The sequence below is a fragment of the Falco naumanni genome, chromosome 3, assembly GCF_017639655.2.
Source record: "Falco naumanni isolate bFalNau1 chromosome 3, bFalNau1.pat, whole genome shotgun sequence".
Taxonomy (NCBI): domain Eukaryota; kingdom Metazoa; phylum Chordata; class Aves; order Falconiformes; family Falconidae; genus Falco; species Falco naumanni.
This window is the reverse complement of record NC_054056.1, coordinates 6,262,550-6,286,973: the sequence shown is the minus strand read 5'-3', so window position 1 is coordinate 6,286,973 and position 24,424 is coordinate 6,262,550. Positions and strand designations below refer to the sequence as shown.

Sequence of the window (24,424 nt, the reverse complement as noted above, 5' to 3'; positions counted from 1 at the left end):
AGGATAAGACTTTCCCCTTATTATTAGTGACTTATTAAGCAGACCAGAGTGCTGATGCTTCAAAAATTCTGCTACCCTGAAAGGCCTCTATGATACCAGACTTACTTCAGAGTCTCTGCGAGGAAAAAACTCTGTTGCATGTTGTCATGGGTTGGGGATGTGATGTAAACGTCTCGGATGCCAGAAAAACCAGCTTCTACTCTACAATGTTTTTCCAGGGCCTGAAAAAGGAAAAGAAATCTCAGTAACACGCTGTAGCATGGAGTAACTCATTAATCATCATCAGTTGCGTTACAAGTCAGCTTTACAAATCAAATTCCAGGTGTGTAGTAGCCTCTGTCTTTCACTGAAGAGTGTGGTGATCACTCCAGACTCTGGGAATAAAGCTAGTTCGAATGAAACAGCAAGAGAAACGTAAACCACCTAAGTTAGTTGACTGATTGACCCTGACATTACACAAATAGCAAAAACGCTCTCAAGTGGCAACTGTAGCCGTTTGTGGAGCCTCTTTTACAGGGCAGCAGCCAAATGACAGTTCTGCCACTGAGATGCAGGCCCTACTAGGACGCGGGGCAGCAGCCAACATATAAATTCTCTGTATAAAGAAATGTCTATGAACTGTGTACAATATGGCCCAGAATAAACATCATTGCTTGAGCTAGAAGGAGGTGGGGGACTTCCTGGCTGGGAGGTCTTTGTGGGCAGAAGACAAGACAAAGGGCAAAGGCAGGTTTGCTGGTTTTCCCTGTCCAACTATGAACCAGTGGGTTCTGAGCAGTCCAGATACTTCAAATAGAAGGTTGACTCCTTTTTGCAGAGGACTGTTACATTAATAGCAGGTTTCACTGTCTGCAGCGCTCCTCTCCGTAAACAACCACTGTTTTGATTGACTGATTGATTTTAGCATAGGGAGAAGAAAACATTCACCATGCCTCAACAGAGACGCCGCACTAAACCGAGCTATTTTGTGTATTCCTGCCCCATTGCTAATGTGTCTGAGTGTCTGACACAATTTAAATAATTTCTGCTCTTTTTATTGACCGAAGGAAAGATTTTTGTAAGCATCCAGCAGCCTGTAAGAGTTACTACTGCAAATTTTCCAACCATACCTTCACAACCTCCCAGCCCCACTGCCTGTACTTGGGATCGTGTGTCAGCCGCCACATGTACATGTAGCTTTCCACCACTTCTGGACGTAGGATGTAATAGCGCTCGCTGAGTCTGGTCGCCATGGCTTCCGTTCCAGCATCAAAACGAAAGGCTTCGGGGCCGAGTTTGGTATCTAGACAAAACCACACACACACGCAGCGATGAGTCTGAGGAGAACGCAAACAGACTGTCCGGGTGTTTTTACGCCGCTCAAGCTGCCAACATTTAGCTAAGGCTTGCGTGAGGTCAGACGAGCGTATCAGTCATGCTTGTGTGTCAGATCCATCTCACAGCTGATGTCAAAATCGGGGCAACTCCCAAGAGTGCATGGGCTGTGCCCACTGCCGCTCCAGCTGCTGCTCACTCCGTGGTATGCCTGGGTCCTATCCAGGTGAGTGAGGATAAAGTGTTTCTGAGGGTGGATACAACTGACAAAACACAGACTCGGACCAGGTTCGAGCGTGAAGGGAGCAGGTACAGATCTCCCCCATGTCCCAGCACTTTTTTGCTGTGCTGTGCTCCTAGGAGCTGCACTGTCCTTGACCCTGAGAGCAGAGTTCATCACCGAAGACAAACTCAAGAACCCAGATGAGAAAAGAACAGAGGGGCAAGATTCTGTTGTAAAGCCTCAAAGAAAAAAACACATTCAAAGGAAAATCTAGCCACACAGCTGACCCTGCTGTCCTAGAGATACTGGCACGCTGCTCCCAGGCAGGGGGTTTGTTTCACAATTATCAGCCCACCAGACTGAGCCATTTCACCTGCGCTGTGGCAGGGAGGCTGATAAGAAGTGCTACCTGGGGCTGGCAATCACATCTTCTGCCTTTCCTTCTGGTCCACTTCTTTGAGAAGAAGACATCAGGAGGATGGGGAAGGCTTAAGCAATTTCACTGATACGTTATAGATCAAATGTTTGATCAAGGTCAAACAGTACTTTGGTCTTTTTGAGTCTCCCTTACATGAGAATCTCCATCTCTTGGAAGCATTAGCTAGCACTCAACCCCCACCTACTCCAACACCAACCCTCTCCCTATTCGAAAAACAGGGACACTGAGCACAGAGGTTGCTTATTAACATGCCACAAGGTTTCTCTTGCTGCACCCACGTGTCTACCACATGGCTGTGTTTCAGGGAGTCATTTTATTTCTCTAAATATTTTGCACACCTTCCCTGGGCCCTCCTGTCTGTTTGGGGACCTAACAGTGTTTGCTAGCTGGACTGTTTGCTGAGAGCCAGAGTGACATGCACAGACATTCTCTGCAAAACAATGAGCTGGCTGAAATGACAGCACCGTAACCAGTGCGGGCAGGCTTGCTCCTGTCCTTTCTATGCTGATGGATACTGCTGAAGGTGAAAATTTGCTCCAGGCACTCACAACCAGAGGGTTATTAGTTCGGGTGGCTTGTTTTTAGTTCTGTAAGTGCTGCGGGGGAAAAAAAAAAAGTTATTTGAAAACATCATTTCAGGCTAGCTTGAAGTTTATTGGGCAAACATACTGGACATCAGCTGCCAATATGGGCTGGCTAATGTGGTGATGGTGTGAAACAGTTTTTGGGAACAGTTAGTGCAGACAGACCTGTGCTTGACAGGGTCCCGGCAAGCAGACTGCTGCTTCACTGCCTGCAGTCTCAGAAGAGCTACAGAGATGCCTACAAAGAAAGGAGCGGTGTCCACAGCAAGCTCATCTTGCTGAAAGCCCTGCAGGCAGAGAACTAACCCCAGCCTCTCATTCATCACCAGTCACTGCTCTCCCAAAGCGCCGACTGATCACACTGGGTGGCGAAACAAATTTTACTGGACTTGTGAAACAGAAAGACTTAGCCAGCCTCTGCTGAGACAGCCAGGAGAGGCTGAGTAACTTCATTTTTTTTGGTTCCTACCAACAGCTGCAGTCTCCCAACACTCTCCTGTTGGGCTTCTCAGCTGCTTTGCTCCATATGGTGGGACACCTTGCAATTAATCTCTGCTAATCTCCCCTTCTTGTCTGCGAAGGGATGTGAAAGGATAGGCTCAAACTCGAGCCTTGCTGGGAGAAGGCTAGCTCTGCGGCTGGCAGGCGGGACCAGGATCCAGCTCTGCGTTCATTTCCCAGCTCTGCCACAGAAGCTCACATCTGCCTGTCCCTCCGCTCCAGCTGTCTGCCATGTAAAACATGCTGCTTTCTCTTCTAGGTATCTCCGAAAAGACAAGAGAGACATACACAGGGATGCGGGGGCTGCTGACCCACAAACCCCACGGCCACCCGAAAGCTGAGTCTCCTACGGCTGTAGGTGACCCCTTACTAACACCTTCTACGCAGCCCACAGGTTTACCTGAGCGTGCATAAGACTCGTGACATGTGTTTGTTATTTCTGCAGCCAGATCCATGTAATGTTGCTTCCTCTGTTCTCCAGCGTGCTCGGCTCCAAGCGCTATCATGCCCCCCGAGAAGCAAGCCAAGTGGCCCATTTTGTGATCCAAGATGCCACCTCTCCATTCAGCAATGTAGGTCAATCCTCCAGCAGACTTTTTGACCAAATGCTTTTCTATTGCCTAAAGGGACGAAAGCCAGGATTTCAAGATACTTCATGGACAGCAAGTATAACTTCCTACACATTTCAAGATACTTAGTGGACAGGAGTGAATACCAAGGAAACTGAAAGATCGAAGACATTTTTCCTGGAACATTCTGATGAACAGTGTGCCCCACCAAAAATACAGAGCGGCAACCTGCTCCTTACCTCTAGTGCATCGTTGTACATCTTTTTAGCTTCAGAGTCTTTCTTGTCTGACATCAGCCAAGATTTGAGGAGATATTCGTAAAAGCTGTCCCCAAGCCCCCCAATGGAGACGTGGTCTGTAGTGGGAAAGTCAGAAAGGAACTTCAGGTTCATGATATACAGTCTTTTACAGTTCCTTTACAAAGAGCAAACAACCATGTCCTATTTAACGCCCTTGTTCTCTCCTTCCTTTTTCCAGCTTCCTGGGGAAAGCTTGCAGCATTTCTTTTTCAAACAAGGATGAAAGGTGGAAAGCGCAATCAGAAGAAAAATGTTCTGTCATTTTAAAAAGCATGAGTATCCCTTACCAAACCTATTCAGAGGTCTTCTTTTGCAACAGTTATTTCTACTGCAACTTAAAGAAGCTTCCCATTCATGAAGCAATCATCACAAATCTCAGCCTAATAAACCAAAAGCAGTGGCAGGTATTGATAGATCTCTGCTTATATGAAGCCACTGAGCGGCTGCCTCCCTGCCTCAGGAGAGGGAGGATGCCTGTTGGATCAATGCACAGCTGCCAGCAAGGGGCTGCTGTAGGGACCTCTTGAGCGTGCCATTTGTATTCCTAGCTCATGGTGGGACTCTGTGCCCTGGGGAAGGCTGGTGTTGTTGGCGTATTGAAATGATAAAGTCAGGTACAAGGATGTGCACTGAATATTTTCTTCTGCAGAAATCGGATTTTCAAGGCTATCTGTTCAGAGTACACAATGCTATGACCTTACAGGAGGATGCTAAAGAATTGCACTGCGAAATGGGCATGACAGCTGCAGGTTTCTGCCTGGGGGGAACTGCTGGATGGATTTATATTTTTAAACTATACCACAGGGGGAAAAGCAGCATTCATTCTTTCAAACGGCCAAGTATTCCACTTTTTTTAGAAGAACAAGACAAATTACCCACCATGGACTGAACCATCCCTGTTAATTAACAGTGTCCACCTCTGTGTCTGCACACATCCTCATTTTAAATGTAAGCAGATACGGCAGGGTTTTCAGAGTTAGCTGTTCAGATTTTTATTTTCCCTTTCACTGTACACATATAAAGTCCTGAGGCTTATTCTAAATGCTAAATCCTACCAACAGATCAACAGCCATGCATTTTCCCGACCTGAAGAGCAAATATCCCTGATACAGTGTGTCCAATGATCCACAGAATAATCCATAGCAAAACAATGAGATTAGATGCATGAATTCAGGAAAAAAGAGGACAGACTATTTGCAAACACCGGCTGCACAGCCTGTCTTTAAAGAGGAGCTCTGTGATCCTAAGTGTGTCATTCATAAAATCACCAAAGCAGGAGCTCTGGTGCGTAATTGCTTTCCATATGGCATCAGCTTTGCCAGCATTTGCCTCCTAGGCACTTTGCATAAACAAATCTCTTATTTCAGCAGGGGACTGTGCTTTAATTTTCTAAAGGTAACAACTGCACTCAGAAGAGGTGCAGCACTGCCTCTTCATTTAGAAGATCTGCTCATTCAGCCAGGTCAAAGATACACCTTTTAAGAAAATCACAGCAATTCCAAGAAAAACAGCTTCCTGCAAAGAGCTTTAATAACCAGAGAGAAAATGAGAGCCTGGCATCTACAGGGAACATCTCTGTGGCAGGCTGCAGCTGCCTCCCTACTTTGGTCCTAATCTATTTCTCACCAGCAGTATTGGAGACACAGAAGAGGCTGATCAGTCTTTTCCCTCACTGGAATACGGATTCAGACTGCAAGGTCGTATTATGAGCAACTGCCACAAACAGCCTGTGCCATGAGTTGCCCTCGTGACGTGAGAAGTCTAGGAGAGAGGTTATCTCTAGTCCTTGGGCATAAATCAGCCTATCCCAGAACAAGTAATCAGAAGCTACTTTTAATAAGCTCTGAGAACCAGCAACAGGCCCCTCTATACGTCAGCAAGGGGTGGGAGCAGGTCAGTACAATGAAGTAAAATTTGCAGACATAAATAGAATGAAATTAGTGGCAGAAGAGCTGAATACTGAGTATCAAGCGGAGTATTTTAACCATCTGAATTAAGAGCACAGTTTCCCAAAGATTCCGTAACGTTCAGTTATGGCAACAGACAGGCACTTCTCTCAGCACCAATGAATAGGCAGAACTAATGCTTGTGTCTGGTAAAATGTGCACTTTGGCTGCCAGTTGGAAATAACTTAAAGAAAATGGCATCTCAGGGGTGCAGTAAGGGGACAGGAGATTAGCTTTTCAAGTGGAACATATTGCAACAATTCTGCAGAGACAAATGCAGAGGGGAAGCTGAACTGCTTACAAAGGGATTAGATAATTTTGAAGATCAATTAATGGGACAAACACAGAAGACTATCTTCCTTCCTCATGGCAGCAAAGGACAGCTCTGGTTTAACAGGACAACTGCAACTATCCAAGATGCTTTGTTGGGACACCTTTGAAGCCAAGCCCTGTTGATTGCCATCAGAGGTGCTGATGTGGCAGTTAAAGGTCAAGGATTGCTCACAGCTAGAGCTCTCTCACTGTCTCAGATGATGGCAGCCATGCAATTGTCTGTCAGTTACAATCAGAGCTATTAATACAGTAGTTAGAAAGGTCTGGAGTGATCTAGCAGAGCAAACAGGGCAACAAGACACGGGGACAGCAGGTAATGAAACGACTCAAAGAAAACTGCTTAAACAATGTGAATGTAATCCACTGACAGGTTAAGAACAGCTTCTGCAAAAAGAGACTTTTCTTTTCTGGGACAGACAAACACGAAATCCAGCAACCCTCCCTTTCCAAAACAAGCAAATCCTTAACAGAGTGGAAAGTTGAGGTCAGAGGTCTAGGGCACAGCAGCAGAAGTAGCCTCTCGTGTTCCTACCAGAGGGCAAGCTTCTGCCCTTTGGTGGCACAAAAAGATGGGTCCGGTCTCTGGGTAAGGAAGTGGTTGCGTGCATGAAGCAGGAAAGCATATAATCTTTTCCTGGATACACTGCTTCTAGTATTTCCTTTTTTTTTTTTTTTTTTTAATCCCAAGCTCCTTCCTGGTTATTGTACCTCTTTCATATCAGAGCAGTATCTATTTAATGCCCAGGTCTTCAGTGCTGGCTTCCTGATGGAAGAAAAGAATACATACTTGTCTCACCCTTCTTGCACCAAATTGCACTGTGCAGAGGTACCATGGTAACAGGTACACACACGCACACAAGAGAACGCGTCCCTAGATCCTAGGGGGATCCAAGACTCTGCAAGCCCTCTGCCTCTCCAGGTGGTTCCTCACTTGCTGCAGCACACTCGGGAAGTAAATCACATCGCAGTTCTGCTCCCAGCCTTCAGGGGCAACTCCCAAGTAGATCTGTGGGCTATGTGATGACTGCAGGATGAGGTCTTAAAAAGATGTGCTGATTTCTAATATCTGTGTGCTGAACCATGTACCATTATCCTCCCCTGTGCAAGAGAGGCCCTAATTCTCTCTGGAGGTGAGACACTCAGCTGGAAACAAGGCTGATGGAATAAGTGTGCAATTACTACATTGCTTCTTACAAATCGGGTTGCATTATCTAATCACATGTATAACAGGCTGCCTGACAAGACATTTTCTTGGCTTGCTTCTCTGACAGTTGCTATGCTTCCTAAAGAATAATGGAAAGACTGAAATGCTCCAGGCAGGACTCCGAACGCACAGTGATACCTACGCTGCACCCAGTTCCCTGTCACTGGGCTGAGAAAGTTAGGATAAAGGCCCTGCGGCTTCTCAACTCTGTTCAGGACTTTGCGGATGTTCATCACCTAGGAGAGATGAGAGACAAGAACTATGTTACTTCTTCGCTGAAAAAGCGGACGGTTTTGCACTGTCACTGAGAACTCTGTAATTCATCAGTGCTGATCCCTGGCTGAACAAGAACAGCAGCCTGTAACGTCGTGAATCATCATGCAAGCAGAACCCAACGACATTGCTCTCCAGTGAGAGGTCTTTGAGCTAGACTCCTCAGCACAATCTTTATCCAGCTCTGTGGGATTTTAGAAACTATTCTAAAAACCCTGCAAAGGCCCCAGTTCAGCAGTGGAAGCAGTTTGCCAACAGTGGTCCAGAAGCAATCCCGAGGATTTGGGATCTGGGTGGAAATGTATGAGATGTGGAGGGTGATTTTTTTCCATGATCCAAAGGGAAAGGAGTGGCAGGGATGAGTGACTCACACAGTACTTAAATTCACCATGTGGTCACTTAACATGATGAATTGGGGCCTTTAATTTCAACAACAGACAGCTCCTTTAATATGCTAGAACAGCCATACTTATTCTCTAAAACCTCCCTTGGTTTCACCCCCATTAAATCCAATAGGCCTTTCCCATAAGGGACAAAGTTAAATGGTATGCAGCATAAATATTCTATTATAACCTACAGAGCAGCTAATGCACTCTAAACCTTTTATAAAATTAGACAGTTTGTACACCAAAAGCTGGCTACAGACTTAAGTTGGTTGCTTCCAAGTAAGTCGTCAGGCTGCATAATATTTACTGAAGTTTAATAGCATGGCATATTAATGACAAGTTTGAATAAAAGACACAGATGGACTTTATTCTTCCTAAAATCACACAAGTCCCATGCTGCAAGTTAATGAGTTGATCTGTTCCTCTGAAGTAATTTCCCCCAGGAAGGGGTGTTTGAGCCCACATCATCCTACGTTTCTTCTCTCAGAGGGCGTTCGGATGAATTCAATACATGTTCTGTGACACATCAGGCACGCTCAGCTCAGGAGAATCCATTAGAAAGGTTCTGCCCTTACCCCTCTATGGGCTTAGGAGGCAAAGAGGAAAACATGTTAGGCTGGGGACAGAGGCTTGACCCTGGCTCAGAATACCTCAGTTTGAACCTGAAGTGTGGATGCAATCGTAGTTTTTAACAGTGCATCTTCTTGCCCTTGTGCTTTCAGTGCTCACCTCTGCTCCCACCGCCTCTGCATTTCCTTTGCGCACATTTTCTTTCCATACCACTGTTCCCTTCACTGGCCTTTTCTCAGCTCCACCTTCCCCTGAGCAATTTATCATTATCACCGTCCTCAAGAATCTTTAGCTTGTCTCCTTTATTTCAAGTCACCAGTCTATCTTCCCTACAGAAAAGTCTCCTGGATTTCTAGTTTTACTTCACCCTTTGCTTTTCTCTCCCGCTCACCCTTCTGAGACATTCCTCTTGCCAATCCCACCCTTACTGCTTTCCACACACTTCATCCTACTCTCCGTTTTACTTTCCTAGCTTCTTCCTTCTCTTTCTTCCCGTCTCTCCTCCAGATTCTCTTCTTACTTCGCAACCGACAGACCTGCAGTGGACATATCCTGGAAAAGTATCGTTTTGAGCTTTTTATCGGCAATCCTAGTAGCACCGTCTGCTTTCAGCCCACCGTGGGGCTCTGGACAGGCCCCATTTCCTCTGGCCTCATGGGGGCAGTTTGGATTCTAACTGGAATAATTTGTCTCCCTCAAAGCTGGTTCCTCAGGGACGTGCAGCGAAAGCTAATGACCTACTGGTATACAACAGCATATCTATTAAGTTGCTCTCACATGCGTTACAAGATCACTTGTGGAAAAAAAAAAACCTCAAGGTAATGTATAATATTAATAGATTTTCAGTTACAGGTTACACAAAAGGAATCCAATATGTCAACTGTCAGGCCTTTCCTACACGAGAAACCTCAGCAGAAATCTTGCTGGCTGGAGCATAACATTTAATGCCTGTTTAGTGTAAAAAGGTCTGTAAGTACAAGGCACTACTATTAGGATATCAGAATTAACAATTATCTTCGCAGTCTGCATCCAACAGATGGTTTCATTTCGGCTGTGTCCTTGTCTGAGTAAGTTTTTGCTAAAGCTTCAGATGACTGAGACATCGGGAAAAACGTCCCCATCTCCCCGGCGGCTGCAGGTGATGGAAAGGCACGTGGAGGGGCTACAGCAAATGTCAACGGCCAAAGAAAACACTGGGGTAGACGCCTTCCAAGGCCTGTGGGTATGACAGATCTCTAACAAGAGCTCACTGTGACCTTTTCAGCGAGCTGCTCTGAGGCCTGTGACCTCTGCAGCCTGCAAAGCACAGGTTTCTGAACCTGTGGTCCCACTCTGGAAGGTTTCTCCTTCCAGAGTTGTACTGGTATCGGGGAGAAGGACCACCTTGCTGCCACGTTGTCTGCTGCAGGCAGACCCCAGGAGTATGAAGAGACCAATTCACTAAAGGCCAGGATGGGAAGTACTTGCCTTTTCTGCAAACACTGGGTTGCCAGAGAGCTCCGAGAGGTGCAGGAATTCCAAGTGCAAGGTACCAAATTCTGCTAAGATGCTGCTTCCAGCGGATGCCCAACCCCAACTCCAGCTCATGCCACTGCAAGGAAAGAAAAGACAGCCTTCACTGCCAGGAAAACACAGCCAAAGCCTGAGGTCCCCCCCTGCCCCAGTGCAGATCCTGCCTTTGTTACGTGCCTACAGTGCACACCCAGGTCTCAGCAGAGGCCGTGTAAAGGATGTGCACAGATTTTTAGGACTCTCACACAAAACAGTTCTAGTAGGACGGAGCAGTAGTTTTACAGGTAATTGTTTAGGATAGGGCAAACACGCAGACTGCACATATTGGGAAACTGTGTTTTTTGCGGGAGAGTAATCCCTTCCAAACAGACCAGCTGAAAGCAAACTTTGGAAGAACACCAACAACCTGCCCTGCACAAGACACTTTGGGATAACATATGTCTGTCAGTAGCTTGAGCAGAACGCCCATGACTTTTAATGTCCCACAAGTCCAACAAGGCCGCTGTTTTATGCAGAATCCACACTGTCCCTAAGCACCTTGTTTCAACAAGATCTCACACTCTTTGTGTGTACACCAACACTGACATTCCCCCTGTAGGCTTGCTTGCAGGGGGATAAAGCGTACAGCAACACCAGTGCTAGGGGAAAGATGCCACTGGCCAAACCTGACTGCAAGGAAAAGCCATGGGGAATCTTAACATCTTCACGGGACAAACCTGGCTCTGAAAACACCCCACCGGTGCTCATCTCGTGTGCCTTGCAAGAACTGGAGGGCCAGCATAAAACTACAGAAGGTGGTAAACACTGTCTGAAGAAGCCAATCATACAAAGTGCCTCCACCCCTACTTTGGACGTACCGGAATCCCTTCTCAGTTTCTGTTTGTCTTCCCTCACCCTGCCAAATCCATGCAAAGAGAGAAATAAGCACTGAAGCAAAGCAAGGAGTCAGTTCTGGGGATGAGGAGGGCATCACCTCTCCCTTAAATCTCAAAGAAAACTAATCAAAGGACATGGGAGTGCAAAGGCTCCTCCAAGCACCAACAGCCTCACCCTTGGATTTGCTTTTACATTCAACCACTTCTTGTATCGCACTGCTACAGATCACAGCTCCGCACACCTCTGCCATCTACACAGACATGGGAACGTCCTACGCCCTCCAGCCTTGCTCCCAAACCAGCCTCTGCAGGTGCTGGCCCAGGGATGCTTGGCTGAGCCATCTCAGAAGTGACGCGGCTTTGATTTTCCTATCTTTTCGCCAGCGCTGTTTGCGGTCGATACCAGTGAGGGAACAGGTTTCCAGTACTGGGGGGGGTGGGGGTAACACTAGATGGCGCCGGAAAGCTTGCCTATTAGAAGAAAAGGGTTTCTGTTGTTTACAAGAGGCTAAAACTAACGATTTTTCTGAGGAGGGGGAAAAAAACCCCAAAAGTTTCCCCTCCGTGTGATATACGGAAAACCATTTCAGGTCCAGAGCTGTTTGTTTCGCCTCCAGACAAAAAGAGCCATTAGATAAGCAATATGTTCATGCTGTTTCAAATTGCTCAGTCACTGCCAGACGTCAGCCTTCCCTGCAAACTGTCAGGAGGCTGTACCGCCAGCTTTTTGCGTTGGAAAACACTGTATGCGGCTAAACCGGGTACCCCAATAACACCGAGTGTTTACAGCAGAAGCCTCCCAGTGCAGGCAGAAAGGTTCTCCAGTGCGCCCAGGTTCACGTTGGCATTAATTTAATACTGCACCGGACTTACCTGCTGAACCTGGCAGCAGCCGGCGCCGGGATGGGTGTGCTAAACAACCCCACGGTGTTCTCATATTTATACAGAGTCAATTCCTCTTTCTTTATTTACTGCACTGAAGGGACACTGTAAGAAAACGACCTCACAAACAGAAACTGCCTTCTGAGCTAGCTCAAATGAGGAGGGCTCCGTAGCAGCCAAATGGGGCCGTGTTTGTTGTGACAGTGGCTAATGTGGGGTCACAGCGGCTGACACAACCCTCCCCCGGGAACTTCCATCCCAAACATGCAGCCAGGCTCTGCCTGCAAGGACTGTGTTGTTGGGATCCCAAACCCTGGGTCACAAATCACAGTAAAATTCAAGAAGCGGTGGTCTGGAGGAAACAAGAGTACGTCTGCAATGTGTCCCCGGGTTAAAGAGCAGCCTGAAATGACCCCCTGCAGGAAAACATTTTTTCAGCATTACAAACTGGACAAACAGGGCCTTCACAGCTGTCCTGTTTTATAACATCTTGGAGAAAGCTACCATTAAAAGGACCTTGGTCTTCAAGACAAAAGAAAATGCCCACAGCTCTTCCCCTCCCCCAGATAAACGCATCTTCTTTAAGCGCTGTCTAGTGCAAGCACGGACTGAAGTTTTCTCTTCTTCCCTCACTGAGATTCAAAGCAGCAAAAAGGTGCCAAGTCAAGAGAGAGACCAGGAGAGGATGATGAGGAAAAATCTGGAGGTGCACAGGTTTTGGGGAGATGTGCAGGAAAGCTGGGGCCAGGGACCTGGCACAGGAGGCACCGGGAGAGAAATCACAGTGCAACACACAGGCAGAGCGCAGAGCAGCAGCTTGAGAAGACAATGTACTCTAGGACCTGGCAGACAACGTGGCAGTTGGACCAGCAGGATGGAAAACAAGCCTGTGTGAGAGATGATACAGCGCCTGTGTGAAAACAAAGGCCACAGGGAAGCACATCAGCGGAGAGGGGACACAAGAGGAAAAGGTGGTGTGAGGCGATAGGAAGAGATAAAGCCAGCTGGCTACGGGAAGAGCTGGGCCGGGGGTGGGTGTCTTTGTATTTTAGGTCCTCAAAAATGTATACGTAGAATTGACTCAATGCCAGCTTGTGTTTCAAATTTCTGAATGTCATTCTTAACCCACCCCCCAAAGCTACCACCAACAAAAGCCTACACACGCTGCAAGAGTCTCCTCCTTTTGAGATGATGAGGTCTCTCTGGAATTAGCACATCCCTGCAAAAGCAGAACTGGAGAGAGAATTCCTTCTTGCAAAACTCTTCTGGGCTTTGTTTTGGCCCTGACATTTGGGTCAGCATGCCCTCACTGCATCACCTTACTCTCCTCTGCTCCCACTTCTACACGCTATTGCACACTGAGTAACTCCCTTCCCCTTCAGGTTTATCGCCTTTGGCTGTTCATCATGTTCCTGCAGTAGTCAAGACTACAGATTTAGCTCGTTTCATCCTCGCTCCTAAATCAATTGATACTCTGAGCCCTCACAGCAGTTTCAGGGCCCTGAAGCCAGAGCTCAAGCCAGTAGTACGGGTTCTGGATTGTAGGTTCAGTGTTATTTTGATTTTCTTCGCTTTTAGTCAAGGTAATCAGCAAAACATTTTGGGAATGTCTAGGCAGACACAGTCCGTTTCAATTGTCTTCACAAAGGGCAGGGGAGGGTTTGGCATTTCTGTGAAAGGTTAGTCTATGCCGAGTCTTTGTCAGCCACAGAGGAAGCAGAATGTCTCTTCTGTAAAAAGAAACAATTAAAGTCGTGGTGGTGGCTCAAATTTTCACCGGGATCATGTGCAGATAAGGCAACTGAAGGGTGACATTGATATTTAAGCAATGGAGCAGTGTGAGCCAAACATTTGAAAATCTTGCACTTCACAGAGACATGAGTCAAACAGGAGATTTGGGCTAAGAGATGAATAATGATTTTCATGGCTGCTGCTCCGAGTTTTGCAAGAGGTGAGGATGAAAGGCTTTTGTTAACCCACATTCCCTGCTGTCTCCGTTTCAGCCGGCATGTAGCTTTTACCCTGGGGGATTTGTTTGTAGGCATCAAAATGAGCCAATAAGCCCTTCTTGGCAGGGAACACCGTCTACTAGCGAGAATCAGAAACTGGGAGTCCAGCCTCCAGGTTTGCCTCTGTTTGCCGAGACCTTCAGCAAGGTATTTAACCCAGCTGCCTCAAAGCTCCCCTCCAGCACCAGAACACCACCTACCTGACACGAAATGTGGCTCTCAGTGAAGGATACACACCTGGCTGAGTGCTGCTGGCAGGGAGAAAACTAGGAGATCTGTATACTCCCCCCTTGCTAGCAACAAAACTGTCAGCCAGTCCCATCCAGTTCCTTTCCCGATTTTTCCAGATATGGAGCCTGGATAAATTCACATGCACCTAGTTGGGCACACTGCAAAAATATAGAGAGCACCGCATGCTACGTGCAGACTACAAATAATGTTTCAAAGAAAATGAGAGTGAGGAAAATGCTATTGCAGCAGGGAGCCCTGCCAAGAGGTAGAGGAAGAAACTGCGGACAGCCCAAAATTAATAAAACACAGCTGGGTTTAACTTGAGTCACCTGCAATCTTTGCCAAGGCACCTCTTGGTTTTGAGTTGGCAAAACAAATGACCTCGAAGAATCTGCACTAGAGGGGGGCACCTCTGAGGAACTGCTGCTGTTCCTGCTTGAATCCTGGTCTTTTACAAACATTCAGTAATAAAATGACATGCTTGTAAGGACGTGTGTCTTGCCTGCCCAGATTTATGACGCCACGTGGGATACCAGTGGGGGTGTTAAAAGCTGGCAAAAGTTTCTCTCCAAGTTCCAGAGCTTTACTCTTGAACACCTGTTAAAAGAAAAAGAGAGGATAAATATTTGATGGACTGCTTGTGAATACTGGTCACACTGGATTCTTTCAAATCCACTTTTTCAAACATACCATTATTAAAACCTAAAACTGCTGCACTGTAAGAATCTGCTGTCTGAGGTATGCTGCTGCCCTAGTTCCACTGCACGATAGCTCTGAACCCAAAGCCAGGCTGAACTTTGGATCTGTCTGAATGTCCTCTAAAAACCTACGTTAAACCAGCCCCAAGGCCCCCGCCAAACCCTCAGCCTGGATGAGAGCAGCCAGAGCTGCAGAGCGCAGAACACCCTGAATCCCTCAGCAGCAAATTTCTGTGATCTGCACTGATCCAAAGAGCACTCTTTGGGGACAAATTCTTCCCTTTTCCCAGGGTGGCAGAGGACACAGGGAAGTGAAATGCCTGGATTAAAATCAAAAGAAATCTTTCTAGGGTGAAGCACTGTTAGATTTACAATGTGGGTTTGCCTAGCTTCTGTCATGTCCTGTTGTAAAAAACATGATTTCCAACTAACAACCTTTTACTTGCAACTCTTTTCCGAGAAGGATTCATGGTTTCATGGCTAAACTGCTCCTTTTCCATTTGTAATGCCTCAGTTTGGGGCTTTCAGTTAGAGCTTATGGTGGCTTGCAGCACAAAGCCACCACGCACCATTATTTTGGGACAAACTGATAGAAGCACTAATCTTTGCTCCAGAGATTAGTCCCGATCAAGGGAAGCCTGTAAGTGACTTAGGAGATAAAGCACAAACCTTTTACCTCTAGCCCCCCTATACCAGCCCAAGCTGTCATAGCAGTTCTGAGAAAGCAGGAATTTATTGCTCTAAAAATACAGCACTGAGGAAACCTGAGCTCTCCTGTGGGCTTGCAGACCTTTGATACACTGACAAGGAGATAGGGGTTTGACTCAGAAGGGAAAGCAAGAGACGGGGACTTGAGTTTTGCCTTTCAACCTGGTGACACTGACTGGGTATATGACAGGCACTGCCCTGGCTGCTGAGCATCGCTGCTGACTGCACTTCAAGAGGTCACTGCTGGAGTTTTCTGGTTTAATGTGGTTTCTTTTTGCTCTGTTGATCTGAAACCTGTTGAAGTTGTGACTGAGACAGGCCCTGAGTTGGGGCAGTGAGTCTGTGAGCGTTTTCCCTGAAGGGAAATCACTGAGAGAAGTCATTCCTGGAACTCATTTAAAATGCAACTAAAGTGACAGAGCTGCTCCTGTGACTCCACAGATCAATGGTGCCACTATGCAGCGATAAACCATCCCATGCTATTTTGGTGGACAGCACCCAGCCACGGTCAGTGTATGGCATGAGAGCTGTGCTCTTGTTCAAGAGCCAGTCTTCCAGCTGCTTCACTCACCAAACTCCCCCTTGAATCAGAGTTTCTGTTCGCCTAAGACTTCCAGGGCAAAGGAATAATCTCTTCATCTCTCTACTGCCAGCTGTAAAATTCCAGTCCAGTCACACTATAAAACAGATTATGGCATTAAGCCCTGGCCTCTACCAGGCTGGAGAGGAAGAAGGCAAGTGAAGTGAGAGCCTCCTGCTTTAGCCAGGACTCCTGGGGGGTGGGAGCATCCACTGAACGGCTGCTCCAGCATGCTAACGGAGGGGCTGTGGTGCCCAGCCCACGCCCACTGGGCGAGGGGACATTTTGTGGAGCTGTATCACTTTGTCACAGGAGTTGGCCGGATACCCTGCCCTGGCAGTTTGCCACCCTCCTTCCCTGTATCTCAGGGCACTTGGTCTTAGAAACTGCTGCAACAGAGAGATTGTCCAGGAAGAGTTTGGAGCGCTTGCCCTCCTTAGTGCAAGGCAGAATCTGGAATGATGTTTGATGAAAAATTGCCTATGTTTAGAATACAAAGGAACAAGTACAAAGACAAAGATCGCTGCAAATGGCATTTCACCGGGGAGCAATGTGTCCAACTGAAAACATGTCTTGCTAGAATTGCCCACAGGAGAAAAGATCTTTGCAAATGAGCCATGCACGGTGTGTGCAAGGTAATTATGTGAGACTTAATTAAAAGAACATTAGTGGCATTTCGATATTCATAAAAACGATAGGTTTAGCCTGTTGTTATGGAGGGATTATCTGATGCTCAGAGAAAAGCTGCTGGAGAATCCTTTCAGTTCATTATTGGTGACCGTGTGAGACACGCAGAGCCGCTGAAACAAACCTCTTCTCCAGTTAAGTAGTATGTGGCCAACAGTCCTCCAATATAGCGGATGTTCACCTCAAACAAGGATGCTTCTCCGTTCTGAAAATACATAATGATATACTTGACTGCAAAGTCTGCATGCACAAATGGCAGCTAAGGGGAACAGATTGTAGGCAGATACTTAAGTCTCCCAGTCCTCACCCACAGAGTAACACAGCTTTTTGTCTAAGATCTCACAGCACTTTATTTGCTCTACAGTGACAGGTGGAGCCCGAAGAGAAAAGAAACAACCAAACCGCCCATTTATCACCAGCTGACAATATGTAAATCAGTTAGGGCTGATGTATTGTCCATCCATCCAACTCTGTCTTGGGCTCTGCCTTGCAAAAAGCCGTGAGTTTGTTTAGGGCAAAAAATTTGCCCCTTGAAATGTTTCATTTAAAGAGAAAATTGTACAGCCACATGGAAAAAATATTTTCTCCACTTTCTTGCGAAGAGGGCACTGCATTAGACAGAAGTAATGCACTTCCTACATTAGGCAGATATTTTCTGTTGTTCAAGGACTCACCTGTCTGTAGGCTCAGAGAGGACCACAGCCTAGAGCGTGCCTGTCATGTGGGCATGCTTATGGAGAGAAAAACTGTGTGATTTCCATGTGCCCCACCACCACAGACAGCAGACACAGACTGATACGGTTCACTGAATTGCTCAAGAACCCACTCACCTGGAACAAGCGTTGCTTTACCTACTCAGCTGATGATCAGCAAATGTCAAAACGATTGCATTCAAAATGTGCCTTTAAAAAATACATGCTCCCGGCCATTGAATCTGCATGATAAATGATTCCTACCCTCACGCAAATGCATAAAGCCAAAACCCACAAAGATCTTCCACCAACACAGCACTTTTCAGTGAGCAAAGGGGCATGTGAACCTTTGCAGTAGCCTGCTCTTTCCAAATACCTGCAGGTTACAAAACAGAGCAAGTGCTTTCTTGAGATGATGACTGAAATTGCATGAGACAGATCATGGCACCCAGTTGCAAACAGAGCTTGTGGGCCTTGGAGTCCCTGCCTCACTTTTCTGGACTATTAAGAGTTCCTTGTACAAAGCCAGTTTTTAATTAATTTCCCTCCTTCTCTCCCACTGCTGTGTTTTCTGACTCCACCGATCAATCCATAGTATTCATTCTTGTCTTTGCTGATCAATCTATTCTCCAGGCCAAGATTAAAAGCTTTTATGAAATCCAGCTAGATTATGTCCCAGTTGATTTTGTCCCTTGTTTATCGATTCAGTAACATACTGACAGCATTCACCAAATTTATCAGATGTGGTCTTCCTTTCATGAATATATGAATGCCAGTCATGCCATCCCAAATGATGCTTTTCTATAAAGGCAGATGCATGCATTGTTCCCATGGGGAGAACCATTTTTCACAACAGACACCTAGGCTGGCATTAAAAAACATAAAAGTTTGAACTACACTCTGGTTTTAACATTCTTTGTATGCCACCGATGAGATCCCATCAGCACTCCCACAACAAATACAAGAGCTGGCTGGAGGACCAACAGTCAGAGCTATGGCAAGGGGCTCAGCCACAAAGCGAGATAAGGACAGCATCCTACATGTGATAGCATTGCAAGGCATGCGCTGCACCAGCATCCCAGCGAGTCTAACACTAGCTCTAAGAAGTAGCTAGGAAAGCTTCAGGGGCCAGAGAGAGTGAGCATCTCTGGCCGTTTTTGGAGATGATGCCCTTCCTTCCTAATCTAGGCTCACTAACGTGCTCCCACTTTGCTGCCGTGGTGCCACGCTTCCACTGCACAAGTCCCAGCACTGCCATACCAACAAAGGGCCCAGGCAAGGAGATCAGCATTTTCAATCTTCATCTATAGCACGTAAAAAGAAAACTTGTCTTATCACAGGCAGACATTTAACCGAGTTGAAAGAGAACTTGTTCTTTAATGAACAAAACTTCCTTGGAATATCTAATAATTACAGCTGGTTTTATAAACCAGACCAAAACACAAAAAACATTGAACACTGAAACACTGAATCTCGTTTTCAGCCAGACACTGAGTCTGATCTGGTGGCCGCTGGCTGGAACCCTGTGCTGTGTATAGGCAGAAGATGGGCTGAATCGTCACAAAGTCCCTTTGGCCTCCAAAAAAAAAAAAGGGAAAAAATCAGAGTTGAGTGGTTTCTTCCCCCGCAAACTTGACAGTTCCCCTCCCCAAATGATTCTTAGAGAAGACTGTGATCAGGACTGGCCAAACACACATTGTTTCGGTGACACAGACAGGCATTCCCAAGCAACTGACTCACCACATTCAAGTCAAAGCTCTTCTCCACCCACGTCTTTGCTTCTTGGAATTCCTCCTCGAGTTCCATGATGTACAGAGTATCTAAGGCGTCTACCACCGTAGCTCCTCGAAGGCCTCCTGCATTGCAAACAGAACAGCGCGATGAAGCCCCATTCATGCAGTCTTCTTTAGGTCTAAATCAATCTTCAGGAGCTGGGACAGGCAGCAGCTTCCAGTCCCAATACTGGGGATGTCTGGATGGGATCCAGACTGGCCATGGTTTAGGCTGAGATCTTCTAACAGGACTAGTCAGTTCTGCTACCCAAAATAGCTGCTTTGGAAAGGCCCATTTTCCAAAGGCCTGACATTTCTGAAAGAACACCCCCAAGGAACAGATCAAGGTCCACACTTCAAGCCACCAGTCAGGACTGCAAGCCATGGTCTTGTTTTCCAATCCTGTCTTGGCCAAAGTGGTTAGGCAACTCCACCCCTAGTCTTTGTTCAGCTGTAAACATAAATTCAGCCTCTTTCCAACCCAGTTACAAGCATAACCCTCTTCTAAGTGAGAAAATTGTATTTTCATTGTGCAAAAGCATCCACGACAGGACTTTGATCATTCTGTCCTGATGCAGTGTTGTTATCTGGGGCAAAGAGTACTTCTGCACCGTGCCATGTCCCAGTGTGTCCCACTGCCAGTGTATGTACAAAACCCAGCCTCATTTGGCAGCAGAGAGACCCGAAACTAATCTCAATGGATCCTGAACAGAGAGTAGGTGACTTTAGGGACAGCTCCCCTCCTTTGGCTAACATAGCAGTCCCTGTGAGCATGTTCTCCAGCAGGCAGCAAAGGAACACATGCAGATAAAGCAAATGCCAACCACATACCTGGACCAACCATGTGATTCATGCAAAAAACCTGTGTGCCAAGTGTTGTCTTACGCAAATGGGCTCTAGGAGAACTTCCAGTGAGACAGACTGACGTGGCATGCCATGCCAAGAAGACTATACAGGGTGTGTAGACAGACAATCTCGTAGCAGTTGAGACTAAATGAAACTAGAGATGTTAACAACCGTGGGTTTGCAACATCTCAGTGCTAAGAGTTCTATTTCTGTTAGGGAACCCTGAAATTATTCCTAGCATTGGAAAGCAAAGGCTATGAAGCACACTGTGACTCAAAATCTACGCTTTAATTACAAAGGCCGTCACTTTCCTGCGTAAGTCAGCGAACACAAATCCTCACGTGGAAGATTCCAGTTTGGAATCATCATCAGTCATCCCTCTGCGGATGTAACACACCAGGGACATGGGCGTAAAGCTGCCTCTGTAGTGCTGTCAGCAAGCTGCACGTGGGGGCCCACACATCCACCGCTCAGTTGCAGCCACATTCCTACCCGCCCCCTGACAGTCAGACCTCTTGGAGTCTCTGGCAGCAAAGATGCTTGGATGAGGTTCAGGTTTTGTTTCTGCAGGAAAAACTGCTTGTACCAGCTCTGTCCCTACCATCTCTGTCTCCAGCATAATTGCAAAGACTCACACATGCTGCTTACGCCCAGGGGTTTTCCTGAGACAGATTGCAGTTTGGCTCAGGTCAGTTCTTTCCTCTTACTAACAGACTTTAAAATACTACCCCAAATTCCCCCAGCTTTCCCAGCCTTTTTTTTTGCACGCTCAGATTGGCTTGGCACTTTTGTAATACCTTCAGCATTATTTCGATTCTTGTTCTGCTTAAGAGAGGAAAACTCAGCTGGGTGCACTGTTAAGGAACTGCTGCAGAGGGGAGAGGAAGGCAAAGGTGAGTCATGTGTCACGAACCTTAAGACTCTGCTCTTTCCTTATTAAGAAAAAAAAGAATTGTGTCTGATGTACATCATACCTTTTCCCCAGAGGAGGCGTGCTCAGATCCACCAGTTTCATGCAGGGCTCATTTATGCTTTCAGCATTCCTCTCCCGTAAGAAAGGCATCCTGCCTTATTTTGTTGATGCTACAAGATTGCAGTTTTGACACTTTTCAGCCAGTCAGCACATCATTGCTTTAATAAAACCCAACCAAGACTTTACTGCTCAACTATAGATTGCTGGCTTTCGGATGCTGTCTGCATCAAAAACAGGGGCTGTGGAAAAGGGATGAAGGCAGCAGAGACAGCTTCTAGAAATCCACTTACTCCTGCAGGCTTGTGAAATGATCATCTAACTGGAGCTATCTCCATGAGTGCAATAGATGGAGTCAAACAGCCACTAGATCAACCGGTGGGTTCTAAAAAACAGCTCAGCTGATGTTTGTATGGCATGTTTTCCAAAAGCAGTGACCACGAAAAAACATCATCATCACAGTCAGAGCTGCTTTTATCAACCTTAATGATTCTTCAATATTAATGATGATGTGATTTTTATACACTTTCCTATTAGCAAGGAGAGACACATCAGCTCAGAGCAACACAGACACCGGCAAACATTTTAAAAAGAGAAGGAAGAGTAATGCTGCCTGAGGCACAGCCCATTACTGTGATATTCTGAGAGAAACACTAACAGGCTCGATTTAATTTGATGATATAATCCACAAAGTCTTTCATAATCTGCAGAGAGACAATGAGAAAAGTTGGATTCGCTCAAACTGAACAGAGACAAAGAAACAATAAAGTTACAATTTTCTGGGATGATTAATTGAAGTGAAAAATATTGCTTGAATTGACAGAGCCTTTTATGTTTTTAGCAAGTAAGGCCTTTAAACACATGAATTGCATCGGGGATTAGGAACATGCTCGGATCTTTGCTAAAGCATAGCTTGGAGTTGCTTAGCTTTCCTCCCCTGTATTTGACAAAGTGGAGGGCAAACCTTGCTTCCCTGCTGGTTTGCCTTTGTGTCATTTTAAACGTTTGTTTTAAATATTCCCCTAAACACTCTGTATCTGAAGAACCGCAGGCTGTGTGTTTTGTACAAGGGTCTTGTCGATGTTTCCTTTCTTCTGAACTAGCTTTGAAGCAATTGCAAAATACATGGCTGACTTTTTTTCCTGCAGCTAACAAAGTCTATCGCAATACCAAGAGCTACCGTGTCAGCTTCAGCCGTCTCAGGAGAATGATAAAAAAGAACCTCCTTCCCCTCCACAACCATGCAGATGGCAAACCAGGCATCAGGACTTTGCTGCTGCGTCTCTGTCACTTGCCAGGGCAGAGAGGACATCTAGGACCGGCCCTGACCCCGCCGTGCACACTGGCATGTTACTTCTTCGCTACAGGAACATCTTCCTTCCTTCTTGCTCAGACATTGCTTCATTAGGTCATAATAGAGCCCATGATACAATGTCCAACGGCTCTAATTATATTCAGTGGTCAAAAGATTGTGCTATACATGTCCTAGCACATTTATTACAATATATATGCACCCATTTGTAAAGATGGTGATATTTGCTTGACATGCCGCTTATTTTGAGATGTTAAAAAATAATCACCTTTCCAGATCTACACATTATAATGTGAGGGATATAATCAAAGGGGAAGCAGCTTCAAAAGGAAAAGGAATCAAAACCCTCTCTGTCACTTCTGACTCTTGCTGACACTCCCCTCTCTAAATTACTGGTTTCAGCCTCATTGTACTCCCTCTGAGGGAGTTTTGAAGTAGAAACTAAGAAACCCTCAAAAGACACCCTTCTGAAAGCACCCAGAAATGGTAGCGATGACTTTTAAGCAGGACTCCATGTCTGAGATTCTACTTGTCTCCACAAATCTAAGGCCCTGTGTGCTATGAAAAGCCCCTCCCCCCATCCTGCTGCAAAACTGGCTTGGAGTGGAGATACACCTCGCTCAGGAGAGGCAAGGTCACTTGGCTGATGGACAAAAGGGAAGCTGTGTCTATTGGACCCAGTTCTGGGATCCACACCAGCTCCTAAACTGCCCACCAAGAGCCTATGACCATCCTGAATGGGAAAGAGGAACCCTCTGCTGGGACCGGTGGGAAGAACTGGGACCTCAGGCAGGAGGCAGGGATGCTTGTCTAGGGGCATTTCTAACTGAAGGACTTCACGGCAGCTCTTGTGACAGCAAGCGGCAGGGCCTCTCCCTGGAGCTTCTTCTGTGAGAGAACAGCAGCACATCAGAAGCAGCAGCTCATGGTAGCAATACAAAGGTTCATCTCTTCTTGAGCTGAAGGAGGGCCCGTACCACCTCGTCCCAAGCCACAAGTGTATTTGCTCTTTTGTGCACGAGAAGAATGGAGATATCCATGCAGGCAACAAGGCTGCTCTGTTCCTACTTCCACCCACCCAGAGGAATGAGCATCCACCCGCTCACTTGTGAACACTGCCACAGAAATCACGAACAAACATTACATTAATTAACATAATGCTTGTGAAAGGTGCTGAATAGAGCACTCCATGGAGAGGAGATGGCATTGTACGCACACCGTACCCCCACGGCCTCAGTGGGAATGTGCTGTTAATGCCAGTCTGGAAGAACAAGACCATTCAAGCAATACAGTCTCAGAAAGGCCTTCATGGGAATTAATGGTAGTGCTGTCTCTAAAAACCACAGATAAAGCCCGCAGCAGCTCATTCTAGTCTAGGGTGGATAATCTGAATAGAAGGGCTCATCCTCTAAAGCCTGTAGCAGCTTGTCCTAGTCTGGGGTAGATAATCTGAATAGAAGGGCTCATCCTCTGTTCCTATCCCTGACTCGCCCCCGGTGCCTGCTCGCTCAGGAGTTCGTCAAAGCCACTTGCAGCATGATTTCACAAGACAAAACACAATTCCAAAGGCTCGTGAAGAGGTCTGTGTGTGCTCACTGGGGCCAGAGGGGGAAGGCTTCGGAAGACGTATGCCAATCTCAACACCCAAAGGAACCAAGAGGTACAAAAGGTGCCGGGTTGCCCGGGGAGCCGCCAGCCAGGCTGCCCCGGCGCAGCAAAGCGCAGCCCTCCGAGCCTGCTGCACAGCACGTGGCAGGAGAGAACTGCCACCGCCGCCTGGGGCTCCCTGACCCCAGCCCGAAGGTCTGTATCGACCGTGAGCCCAGGGCCAAGAAGTGAGATACGTGGCACTGATCACAAGCTGAACAAGGACTGTAAAGGGGGAAAAGCTCCAAGTCAGGCAAAGGGGGAACTACGAGTAACAGACAGGGCACGCTGGCACACGCACAGCGTTCACCCACTTACACGTGTTCCATGGCCCTGCTCTCCTTCAGCGTCCCGGCAAGCCA

At 46.7% G+C, this 24,424-nt stretch overlaps 1 protein-coding gene across 1 annotated transcript in view; it reads right to left on the bottom strand.

Moving 5' to 3' along the window:
* The window catches only part of MAN1C1 (mannosidase alpha class 1C member 1), a 68,109-nt gene that overhangs the window by 3,295 nt on the left and 40,390 nt on the right, over window positions 1-24,424 (bottom strand). The window contains 9 exon segments of the mRNA XM_040587733.1: window positions 106-221; window positions 1,110-1,282; window positions 3,462-3,681; window positions 3,870-3,985; window positions 7,555-7,648; window positions 10,109-10,232; window positions 14,653-14,747; window positions 16,948-17,028; window positions 19,256-19,371. Coding sequence (XP_040443667.1) covers window positions 106-221; window positions 1,110-1,282; window positions 3,462-3,681; window positions 3,870-3,985; window positions 7,555-7,648; window positions 10,109-10,232; window positions 14,653-14,747; window positions 16,948-17,028; window positions 19,256-19,371 — 1,135 coding nt within the window.